This window comes from Anomaloglossus baeobatrachus, chromosome 9, assembly GCF_048569485.1.
Source record: "Anomaloglossus baeobatrachus isolate aAnoBae1 chromosome 9, aAnoBae1.hap1, whole genome shotgun sequence".
NCBI lineage: Eukaryota > Metazoa > Chordata > Amphibia > Anura > Aromobatidae > Anomaloglossus > Anomaloglossus baeobatrachus.
This window is the reverse complement of record NC_134361.1, coordinates 144,390,498-144,402,580: the sequence shown is the minus strand read 5'-3', so window position 1 is coordinate 144,402,580 and position 12,083 is coordinate 144,390,498. Positions and strand designations below refer to the sequence as shown.

General features: G+C 48.4%; 1 protein-coding gene across 2 annotated transcripts in view; it reads right to left on the bottom strand.

The window, feature by feature from the left end:
* Positions 1-536: 536 nt before the first annotated feature.
* Positions 537-12,083, bottom strand: part of RAB41 (RAB41, member RAS oncogene family) — an 80,751-nt gene continuing 69,204 nt past the window's right edge. For both annotated transcript variants that reach the window (XM_075324000.1, XM_075324001.1), the window contains exon 8: positions 537-2,792. In XM_075324000.1, the coding sequence (XP_075180115.1) occupies positions 2,728-2,792 (65 nt within the window). In that variant the 3' untranslated portion in view covers positions 537-2,727. The remainder of the gene's footprint in view (positions 2,793-12,083) is intronic.

Sequence of the window (12,083 nt, the reverse complement as noted above, 5' to 3'; positions counted from 1 at the left end):
TTTAGTGTAGTGCTTTGTGTGGCCTCCGGAGGGCAGTAGCTATACCCCAATCGTCTGGGTCTCCCAATAGAGCGCTGAAGAAAAAACAAATTACAAACTCTCCCATTGGATCCTCAGATCAAGATCACGGATGGTTTCCCAGTTAACTCATGCTGCATCCCCCAATATACAGTGCAACACAGACTATAGAAGGCAAATGGTGAAGCATTTGTAATAAATCCCAATACTTTTTAGTTAGAAGTACATGCAAAGGAAAATAAATCCATGGGTCACATAGAATTAAGATCTTATTAATGGGTACTGAGTTAGGAGGAACATATAACCTTAGGTTCTGTGGTTGAGGTTCCATCCGCATAACACGCAGAGATATTTTTACTGTCAAAATGACAGATGTCTCAGCAGAACCATTCAGGCCAGTGAAGGTAATGGGGGTCATACAAGTAGAGTATAACTTTGGTAAAGAGAAAAAAAAGACTTTGGCAAGTTTTGATGTTATAACGGAATCTGATCTGAATAAAGTACAAGGAAAACACGAGTTAATAGGTGTAGATTTTATTCAGTGACACAGCTGTGTTCATAGAGTATACTCAGTAATATTCACACCTACTTGTATTACAGCTATGGAGAAGTAATATGGGGCAGATACGCAATAGAAGACATCCAAAAGAGTATTCAGGTAGAGATAACGTTTTCACTATATAATTTATCAATTATCTGATTTTTATTTATTTTTTAAGCTTTTATTTTGTACAATCCAGATATCTGCAATAACAATACAACTGACAGATCGAAGGCTCGTACCCAGAGTGCTGGGAAAACCCTGTACACAAAGAAACAGCAAAGCGACACGACCAGGATGCAGCACAGGCAGTGCACAGGGGAGAAAACGGAGCAGAGCCATCAGGACATAGCCCGGGGGTGGGATTAGGATGATAGGGAGGAGGCACGCCAAAGCAAGATACGTACAAACTATGGACAACACTAGAACTGATCTGTGTAACCCACAGCCACCTCCTACATCACATATGGCCCTAGTAGCTATGGGCAATGGCAACAATTTTTGTTTAAGAAAGCAGAGCCATTATTCATATAAAAAGGCATTGTTAGGTACAGCTTCAGCAGACAGGTATGAAGAATAGTGTCTATTACTGCATTTCACTTATTCTTACAGTAGCTCTACAACACCAGGCCACAAGATCCCATGTTAGTAGGTACAAACTGGCACTTTACAATCTGCTGCTAAAGAAGCAACTGAAAGGCTTTTCAGAATAGACTTCTGAAACCAACTTACTACAGGTTTATCCAGTCCTTAAAAGTTTCCTAACACTCATATTTCTACTATGTAATATCCATTTAACAGGGTTCTCTGGAGGGGGGGGGGAGGCAAGAAAAAGTACTTTATAATACTTTTAATTATTTACACTTCACTTGTCTAAGGGGCAATGATAAGATTAGTCAAATTGTCTGCTGTACACATTATTGTACATATTACTGAACACAAAACCCATCCTAAGCACACAGCAGGATGGTTTGTGCAAGTAGAGGCAGAAGGGAATGTGTGCGCATCAAAGCAGAGATGACATCTCAGCTGAAGCACAGGCAGCTGGGTCACAGAGGAAGGACCACAGGAGATGGAGCCTGTCAAACGTTTTCCAACAGTCTATGCAATCAGCAGCACTTACACTGTTAAAAAACAACATCTACCAAAGACCGCATCTTGTCCTGCCCTTCCTCACAACCTCTGACCTAGCTGCCTGTGCTTCAGCTGAGAGGTTTCCTTAGCTTTGGTGCACATACATTCCCTCCTGCCTCTCCTCATAGGGAACGACCAGAGAAGGCAAGAGTGCTCTAGTCACACAACCAATCCTACCATATGTGTGAGATGGTTTTGTGTGCAGTAATGTGTCGGCAGCCATTTAAAACAAAAAAACCCCAAAACAAACAAAAAGCTTTTAATTACCCCAAGTGTAAAAAATTGAATAAGTCAATATATAATATGTATTTATTTTTTCATTTGCTAAGTCTTTATTTCCTGGGAGAACCCCTTTAATAACTGTTGTATATGAAGTGTGTAAGAAAGACAAGATAATAAAAATAGGCAACTTTGAAGGTGAAGTCACTTTGGTCAACGTGCCAACAGGAACAGATGTAGAATCAGTAAGCAGAATAAACAGTCGTCAACCATAACAATATAAAAAGTATACATAAGAAAAAGAAAGCTAGCATTTGTGAGGAACACAGGGCACTACAAGAAAAATCTAACTGGGGGAAACATAGGCCATGGCACACAGATAGCCCCTTTTTCTTGTAAAGCAACCTCAGTTTTCTTTACCGAGTTTTGAGTTAACTCCGTGCACCCTGCTACTTGTACAATGTCTGCATCCTGGTTTGGCCACCGCAACAGACAAGAACATGTCAGCACAAAGTTCCATTTAAGTTTATCACATTGATAGAGTTAAGTAGACACCAACTGGGTGCCCAAAAGTGCAAGAAATAAAAACTATACATACATAATATTCTCATTCTCCAGTCTTACACGACACCATGCAGTTTGAGTGAGATGAGGCGGGCTGTGGCGTTTTCCCGGGTATCCAACATCCCCCTTAAAGATGATGAAACACATACTGCATCCACACACTGGGAATCTAAGATAAATATACGCTTTGCTTTTTCTTTTAATGCATTTAGACAGCAGCGGACTCTCCGATGCAGACTGAAGTCTGACTGTTAGCAGGAACAGCCGCTCTCAGTCACCGGCTGCTCAGGAGGCTTCTCCAGCTTGATGTCAATCACTAGAAGACACGGGTTAAGGAATACTACTTGGTCTGAGGGTAATCCAAGTACTAGCAATGGTTTGTGCATGCACCAATAGAGAACTTATCACTAATATTTCACTATGTAGCTTTTATTACAAACCATGACACGTAACGGAAATAAAGTCACTACAGCTGCCGAATACATCATGTTATCATTTTGTGACAAGCATTAAATTATTACCCTTAGAGCAGAAACCAGAGGAGCCAGTGATTACTGCACTGTGGAACCAGTGAACTCAGCTGGTATGGGACAATTTCAACTGGCAATGGGTGGAAGATCTGCACACCATAAGGCACGTGTAGAGCAATTACAATTCAGAAAACCTCAGATCCATAGATTACACCACCTTCACTACCGTATTTTTCGGACTATAAGACGCACCGGACTATAAGACGCACCCTGGTTTTAGAGGAGGAAAATAAAACTTTAAGCAAAAAAAATGTGGTCATGACACACTGTTATGGGGCGAGGATCTGCTGCTGACACTGTTATGGGGGTAATGTCCCCAAATTCTCTACTAAGGTACTCCATCCTGGTAATGATCCTCCTGCCTTGTATATGATCCTGCTATAAACCCCCGTCCTGCTCATATACCCCTATCCTGCTAATATTCCAGCATCCTGCTCATATTCCCCCATCCATCCTGTTCATATACCCCATCCTATTGATATATCCCCCCATCCATCCTGCTCATATACTCCCATCCTGTTCATATACTCCCATCCTGTTCATATACTCCCATCCTGTTCATATACTCCATCCTGTTCATATACCCCCCATCCATCCTGTTCATATACCCCCCATCCATCCTGTTCCTATACCCCCCATCCATCCTGTTCATATACCCCCATCCATCCTGTTCATATACCCCCCATCCATCCTGTTCATATACCCCCCATCCATCCTGTTCATATACCCCCATCCATCCTGTTCATATACCCCCATCCATCCTGTTCATATACCCCCATCCATCCTGTTCATATACCCCCATCCATCCTGTTCATATACCCCCATCCTATTGATATACCCCATCCATCCTGCTCATATACCCCCATCCATCCTGCTCATATACTCCCATCCTGCTATATGCCTCCATCGTGCTCATATACCATCCTGGTATATGGCCTGTATCCTATAGCACAGAGAAAAAAAAAATAAACGTTTATACTCACCTGTTCCTCACTCCCTGCAGCACCGATCATCTTCCTCTCTGCACCACTGACCACCGGCACAGACAGGAAGACATCGCGTGCTGCAGGGGGACGGCTCCATACACTGGGACCGGTGAGTGTACTGATTCACTGCACCCCGCACTGATGATGACGCGTGGGGGGCAGTGAATACAGCCGCACATGATCACCCCAGGCTGTAATTGCCAGGGGTGATCATGCGGACCGGCTCTTTACTATGCGCGCGTCCCCGCTCGTTCTCCCGCCCACCTGTCAGCGCCGGCTTCTGCGCTGAGAAATGGGCGGGAGGATGGGCGTGCATATGTAATGAGCGGGCCCACATGTCCACAGCAGGCTGCTACAGCCTGCTCGTGCCCCCGATGACCAGCTCCACCGCAGCACCTCATTCCCCGCAGCCACAGTCAGACCATAAGACGCACCCCCAACTTTCCCCCAACATTTGGGGGGAAAAAAGTGGGTCTTATGGTCCGAAAAATACGGTATACACAATACATTACGGTGTTTGTTTTTTTTTTTCTATCTACCCTTAATCAGTTTACACAATACTTGATCCTAGTTTGCCTACTTTTGCTCTGGGAAAAGCCATCACAAACTCTGGTCCTTCCTAAAGGTACCGTCACACTAAGCAACATCGCTAGCAACATCACTGCTGAGGCACGACTTGCTAGCGATGTTGCTGTGTGTGACATCCAACAACCTGGCCCCTGCTGTGAGGTCGCTGGTTGTTGCTGAATGTCATGGGCCATTTTTTAGTTGTTGCTCTCCCGCTGTGAAGCACACACAGTTGGTTACCTGATATTTACCTTCGTCCACCATCGCTTCCACGCATCGCTGCTGGCTGGGGGCTGGTCACTGGTGAGATCTGCCTGTGTGACAGCTCACCAGCAACCCGTGTAGCGACGCTCCAGCGATCCCTGCCAGGTAAGGTTGCTGGTGGGATCGATGGAGCGTCGCTTAGTGTGACGGTACCTTAATTTTGAGAGCATTTATCACAACACATCTGATGAAGGGTATTTACCCAATATATTGTTTTTCTTTTCTATACTGACAGCGATGTAATCTATGGATGGATATGAGATATTCTGAGTAAATCCTAATTAAGCATCTCCACGTGACTGTGTGTAGGTCCTTCCTTTCTTTCACTGTGGATCTACAGGATCTTGGTGGTTGGCTCCAAAGGAATTAGTACCCTCCGAATACTAATCCAATAGCTGTAGAAAAAGACATGAACCACACATTTAAAAATCACTGTGATCTAATACAGCTAAGCAAAAATATATATACCTGAACATGAGGTTCATGGTATAACATTCTGATCAGAGAAGCTTTGGGTACCGGCCTACTTGGTGGACCCAGGAGCTTGATCCTAACTGCTGTTGATACAGTATTTTGACTGGAACATAGGATTCAGTCCAGTTCAGGAACCAACAAATCTAACTGTTTTATATGTTTGTTCTGGTTTGTACACAATTCACCTGGTTGGTGGTGGGCATAGGCCAGGGAAAATCAGGGACAGCCATAGATAGCCACCTGGAGCGGGGCGTGTTCAGTACATTATAACACTCTCCGCAGGTAGGAAGGATAAGTGGATAAGTGGAGGATCTACTTAAAGGGGCTTCACACACAGCGAGCTCACTGCCGAGATCGCTGCTGAGTCACGCTTTTTGTGACGCAGCAGTGACCTCATTAGCGATCTCGCTGTGTGTGACAATGAGCAGCGATCTGGCCCCTGCTGCGAGATCGCTGCTCGTTACACACAGCCCTGGTTCGTTTTCTTCAAAGGCGCTCTCCCATTGTGACACACAGATCGCTGTGTGTGACAGCGAGAGAGCGACAAATGAAGCGAGCAGGGAGCAGGAGCCGGCGTCTGACAGCTGAGGTAAGCTTGTAACCAAGATAAACATCGGGTAACCAAGGTGGTTACCCGATATTTACCTTAGTTACCAGCCTCTGCAGCTCTCACGCTGCCTGTGCTGCCGGCTCCGGCTCTCTGCACATGTAGCTGTTGTACACATCGGGTTAATTAACCCGATGTGTACTGTAGCTAGGAGAGCAAGGAGCCAGCGCTCAGTGTGCGCGGCTCCCTGCTCCCTGCACACACAGCTAAGCGGTGTGCGCTGGTAACTAATGTAAACATCGGGTAACCATACCCGATGTTTACCTTAGTTACCAGTCTCCGCAGCTTCCAGACGGCGGCTCCGTGCAAGCGCAGCGTCGCTTGCACGTCGCTGCTGGCTGGGGGCTGGTCACTGGTGAGATCTGCCTGTTTGACAGCTCACCAGCGACCATGTAGCGATGCAGCAGCGATCCTGACCAGGTCAGATCGCTGGTCGGATCGCTGCTGCATCGCTAAGTGTGAAGGTACCCTAAGTCCCTCTTAGATTGCTTAGAACTCATCTAACTATCCATTTATTAGTATATTCCTGCACGCTTTCTCTACCTTCCATCTGGCCCTTCACGAGCACATTGTCTTTTGTCCTCTATGTTTATTAGACACTTGGTGTCTCATTGTTTTAATATCAATAAAGACTTATGTTTTAGAGGTTTGTCTCAGGTGGTCTCTTATGAATCTTACCTCGATAGTTTATTTTGGGTGTGGTTTACTTTTATAACATTCTGATCAGACTGTATGAAGCCCATTGCCATGTCACAGCGAACCTATGAGTGAGCCCCTAACTTATTTTAAGCCTTAAAAGGTGCGGCGCCGTGTGCTAACCACAGCAACAGTGCACCAGCAGGGCAGGTTACCTGGTGCCCCACAGCACCATACTGCTAGGCTGAGCCTCCATGGCTCAAGGCCACACCGCCCCACCAACACAAAACCACCACAACAATGCATGCCACACAGCACCAGCACTGTGGAAGGAGCTGGATTGGTAGGAGGGGAGCCATAGAGCTTTTCCAGAGCCTTTGTGCTACCAGAAAACGTGGAAGTCTCTTATATTTCCATTAACAGGTGACGGACCTGCCTGAGTGGGGACTTTTTCTGTGGGTTGAGATGAATGCTATTTGGTGGCAATTTTGAGTAGAGAACATTTTGGATCAGTTCACTTTTATCCTTGGCTCTATGCTGAGCACTTACATCAGAGTTTCCACCTACATTTCTGGAATACATGATGCAGGTGAAACTCACAACAGATCCATTCACTATAATGAGGCAACAGAGTTAGTCCGGACTCTGTTCGTCCTCTGTTCAGCAGAGTCTGTCTTTTCAAAAAGTAAAAAAAAAAACAAAAAAACAAACAACTTTTGTTGACCGCACTTTTGTGCATGTCTAACAAGACATGTAAAAAGATGAACACCGCCGAACCACAGGTCAGATGAGAGCTCAAAGTGACAGCTGCAAAGCCGTTTCGGTACAGTGAATTATCCATTGGAATTTTGTCTGAATCACGTTTTCTTTTTCAGAGATTTACACGCAATCCCCAGTGTAAGCGCTCAGCATAGGGCAGAGGATAAATGTGAGCCGCGCTTTACTGCGATCTTTGGGAGGCAAAATAAATAATTCAACAGCAGTTGAAGAACTAGCTTTATTTCTATATTTTATGGTGTTCACTTTGCAGTATAAGTGACTCCTTTATTCTTATATTGAGGCTTTATTCCTCAGGTCAGTACGATTAGAGAGATACTAGATGTCTATAGTTTTTTTGGGCTACTATCATACTAAAATCCACTATTTTACAAAAAAGAGAATTTTGTTACTTACCGTAAATTCTTTTTCTTATACTTCCGTATTGGGAGACCCAGACCATGGGTGTTTAGCTTCTGCCTCCGGAGGACACACAAAGTACTACACTTAAAAGTGTATCTCCTCCCTCTGAGCTTATACACCCCCTGGTAGCCAGTTTAGTGCAAAAGCTGAAGGAGAATAGCCACCCACAAGTAGAACCGAGTAAGAACCGGAACAACCGGAGACTCTGTCCACGACAACAGCCGGTGATAACACACGGAACAAGAAAATTGCCAACAGGCAACAGGGAGGGAGCTGGGTCTCCCAATACGGAACTATAAGAAAAAGAATTTACGGTAAGTAACAAAATTCTCTTTTTCTTCATCGTTCCTTTGGGAGACCCAGACCATGGGACGTTCCAAAGCTGTTCCTGGGTGGGAATAAACAGAAAAAACTAAGAAGTAGGCGGAGCCTAACTTCACAAGTGGGCGACAGCCGCCTGAAGGATGCGTCTGCCCAAGCTCGCATCTGCCGAAGCATGAGCATGCACTTGGTAGTGCTTCGAAAAGGTATGCAGGCTAGTCCAAGTGGCAGCCTGACAGACTTGTTGAGCCGTAGCCTGGTGCCTAAAAGCCCAAGAGGCACCGACAGCTCTGGTCGAGTGTGCTTTGATCCCCGGCGGGGGAGGCACCTGAGTACTCTGGTAGGCGTCCGAAATGGTCGATCTAATCCAATGGGCCAAGGTCGGCTTAGAAGCAGAGAGACCCTTGCTCCGCCCTGTGGTTAGCACAGAAAGAGGTGCACCGCCTAAGCGCAGCGGTGCGAGACACATAGATCCGGAGAGCACGCACCAGATCTAGAGTATGCAGCGCTTTCTCAAAGCGATGAACAGGGGCTGAACAGAAGGAAGGCAAGGAAATATCCTGGTTAAGGTGGAATGGGAGACACCACCTTAAGAAAAAAGTCCGGGGTCGGACGGAGAACTACCTTGTCTTGGTGAAAAACCAAAAAAGGTGACTCCGAGGAGAGCGCAGCCAAATCAGAGACTCTCCTGAGAGAAGTTATGGCAACTAGAAAGGCCACCTTTTGAGAAAGACGATACAAAGAAACCTCCCTAAGGGGCTCGAAAGGGGGTTTCTGCAATACCGTGAGGACCAAGTTAAGGTCCCAGGGATCCAAGGGCAGCCGATAAGGCGGAATGATGTGAGACGCACCTTGCATGAAGGTGCGGACCTGAGCCAGCCGGGCGAAACGCCGCTGGAACAGCACTGATAGAGCTGAGACTTGTCCCTTGAGAGAGTTGAGGGACAGTCCTAGCTGCAGACCGGACTGTAAAAAAGACAGAAGGGTCGGCAACGAGAATGGCCTAGGAGAATGGCCGGAAGAGCGACACCAGGACAGGAAAATTTTCCAAGTCCTGTGATAGATCTTGACGGAGGAAGACTTACGGGCCCGAGTCATAGTGGAGATGACTTCAGGAGGAATACCAGAAGCCGTCAAAATCCAGGACTCAAGAGCCACGCAGTCAATTTGAGTGCCGCAGAATTCGGGCGGAAAAACGGACCTTGCGAGAGCAGGTCTGGACGGTCCAGAAGATGCCACGGCATCTCCACGGACAGTTGGAGCAGGTCCGGATACCAAGCTCGCCTGGGCCAGTCCGGTGCAATGAGGATGACTCGACGGCCCTCCATTCTGATCTTGCGCAGGACTCTGGGCAAGAGAGCTAGAGGGGGAAACACGTAGGACAGACGAAACTGGGACCAGTCTTGAACCAGAGCGTCCGCGGCGAAGGCCTGAGGATCGTGGGAGCGAGCCACGTAAACCGGAACCTTGTTGTTGTGACGGGATGCCATTAGGTCCACGTCCGGAGTGCCCCACTTGCGGCAGATTGACTGAAACACTGCCGGGTGCAGGGACCACTCACCACCGTCCACGGATTGACGGCTGAGATAATCTGCCTCCCAGTTTTCTACGCCAGGGATGTGGACTGCGGATATGGTGGACTTGGAGTCCTCCACCCATTGAAGAATGCGTTGGACCTCCAACATTGCCAGGCGGCTGCGTGTCCCGCCTTGGTGATTGATGTAGGCAACCGCTGTCGCGTTGCCTGACTGGACTCGAATGTGCCTGCCCGCCAACAGGTGGTAAAAGGCTAGGAGAGCTAGAAGCACAGCTCTGGTTTCCAGCACATTGATTGAAAGGGCTGACTCGGACGGAGTCCAAGTGCCCTGTGCTCTGTGGTGGAGATGTACCGCTCCCCAGCCGGAAAGGCTGGCATCCGTGGTGAGAATCACCCAGGACGGAGTCAGGAAGGAGCGCCCTTGGGACAGGGAGAAGGGTCGAAGCCACCACTGAAGAGAGCTCCTGGTCCGTGGCAACAGAGGCACTAACCTCTGTAAGGAGGAAGGCCACTTGTCCCAACAGCGGAGAATGTCCAGCTGCAGAGGACGCAGATGGAACTGGGCAAAGGGAACCGCCTCCATGGAGGCCACCATTTGACCCAGCACCTGCATCAGACGCCTGAGGGTATAACGGCGGGGCCTCAGGAGAGAGCGCACCGCCAACCGGAGTGACAGCTGTTTGTCTAAGGGCAACTTCACAAGTGCCGGCAAAGTCTCGAACTGCATCCCTAGGTACGTGAGACTCTGGGTCGGAGTCAGAGTGGATTTGGGAAGATTGACAATCCACCCGAATTGGGCTAGGGTGGCGAGAGTGAGCGAAACACTCCGCTGACAGTCTGCGCTGGATGTACCCTTGACCAGAAGGTCGTCCAGATAAGGAAGCACTGCTAACCCCTGGAGGTGCAGGACCGCAATCACTGCCGCCATGACCTTGGTAAATACCCGAGGGGCCGTGGCTAACCCGAAGGGGAGAGCCACGAATTGGAAATGATCCTCTCCTATCGCAAAACGTAACCAACGCTGATGTGACACTGCGATTGGCACATGTAGATAGGCATCTCTGATGTCGATGGACGCCAGGAACTCCCCTTGGGTCATAGAGGCAATGACTGATCGCAGAGACTCCATGCGAAAATGCCGCACCCGGACATGCTTGTTGAGAAGCTTGAGATCCAGGATGGGCCGGAAGGTACCGTACTTTTTTGGAACTAGGAAGAGATTTGAGTAAAAACCTCTGAACTGTTCCTGAGCGGGAACTGGGACAATCACTCCGTTTGCCTGCAAGGACGCCACGGCCTGCGAGAAGGCGGCGGCCTAGGAGCAGGGGGGAGTTGAGAGAAAAAATCTGTTTGGAGGGCTGGAAGAGAATTCTATCCTGTAGCCGTGAGATATGATGTCTCTCACCCACTGATCGGAGACTTGCTTTAACCAAGCGTCGCCAAAGTGGGAGAGCCTGCCATCGACTAAGGACGTGGCTGGAGCGGGCCGAGAGTCATGAGGAAGCTGCCTTAGTGGCAGAACCTCCTGCGGTCTTCTGCGGACGCGCTTTTGGGCGCCAGTTGGATTTCTGATCCTTGGCTGAGTTAGCGGACGAGGCGGAAGGCTTAGAGGATGACCAGTTGGAGGAACGAAAGGAACGAAACCTCGATTGATTCCTACCCTGGACGGGTTTCCTGGTCTTGGTTTGTGGCATGGAAGTACTCTTCCCGCCAGTAGCTTCTTTAATGATTTCATCCAGCTGTTCACCAAACAGCCGTGAACCAGCAAAAGGGAGCCCAGCAAGAAACTTCTTGGAAGAAGCATCTGCCTTCCACTCTCGAAGCCACAAAATCCTGCGGATAACAAGAGAATTAGCTGAAGCCACCGCAGTGCGGTGAGCAGCCTCTAGCATGGCAGACATGGCATAAGATGAAAAGGCTGAAGCCTGAGCAGTTAAGGTAACCATCTCAGGCATAGATTCCTTGGTGAGGGAATGCATCTCATCTAGAGAAGCAGAGATGGCTTTGAGAGCCCACACTGCTGCAAAAGTCAGGGAATACGCGGCCCCCGCAGCTTCATACACAGATTTGGCCAGAAGGTCAATCTGACGGTCAGTGGAATCCTTAAGTAAGGTGCCGTCAGCCACCGACACAACGGTCCGGGCTGATAGCCTAGACACCGGGGGATCTACCTTTGGGGAGTGAGACCACTCCTTGACCACCTCAGGTGGAAATGGAAACCGGTCATCAGAACCACGCTTTGTCAGGGCAGGCCCTGGGTTTGGTCACAGCGGTCTGAAAACTGGAGTGGTTAAAGAACACACTCTTCACTCTCTTAGGCGAGGACTCTACCCAGGCCGGGGGTTCAATCACAGGTGCAGCAGCAGCCTGAGAGACCACTGGGCCTTGCTCCTTGTGTGAGACATGCTGCTGGTATACAGAGGTCCACAACCGGAGACCGGCTGTGGCTTACCAGACCGCTGAGCGCGGTGTTGTGTGCCCTCCAGATCCCGAAGCCCGGTCCCCC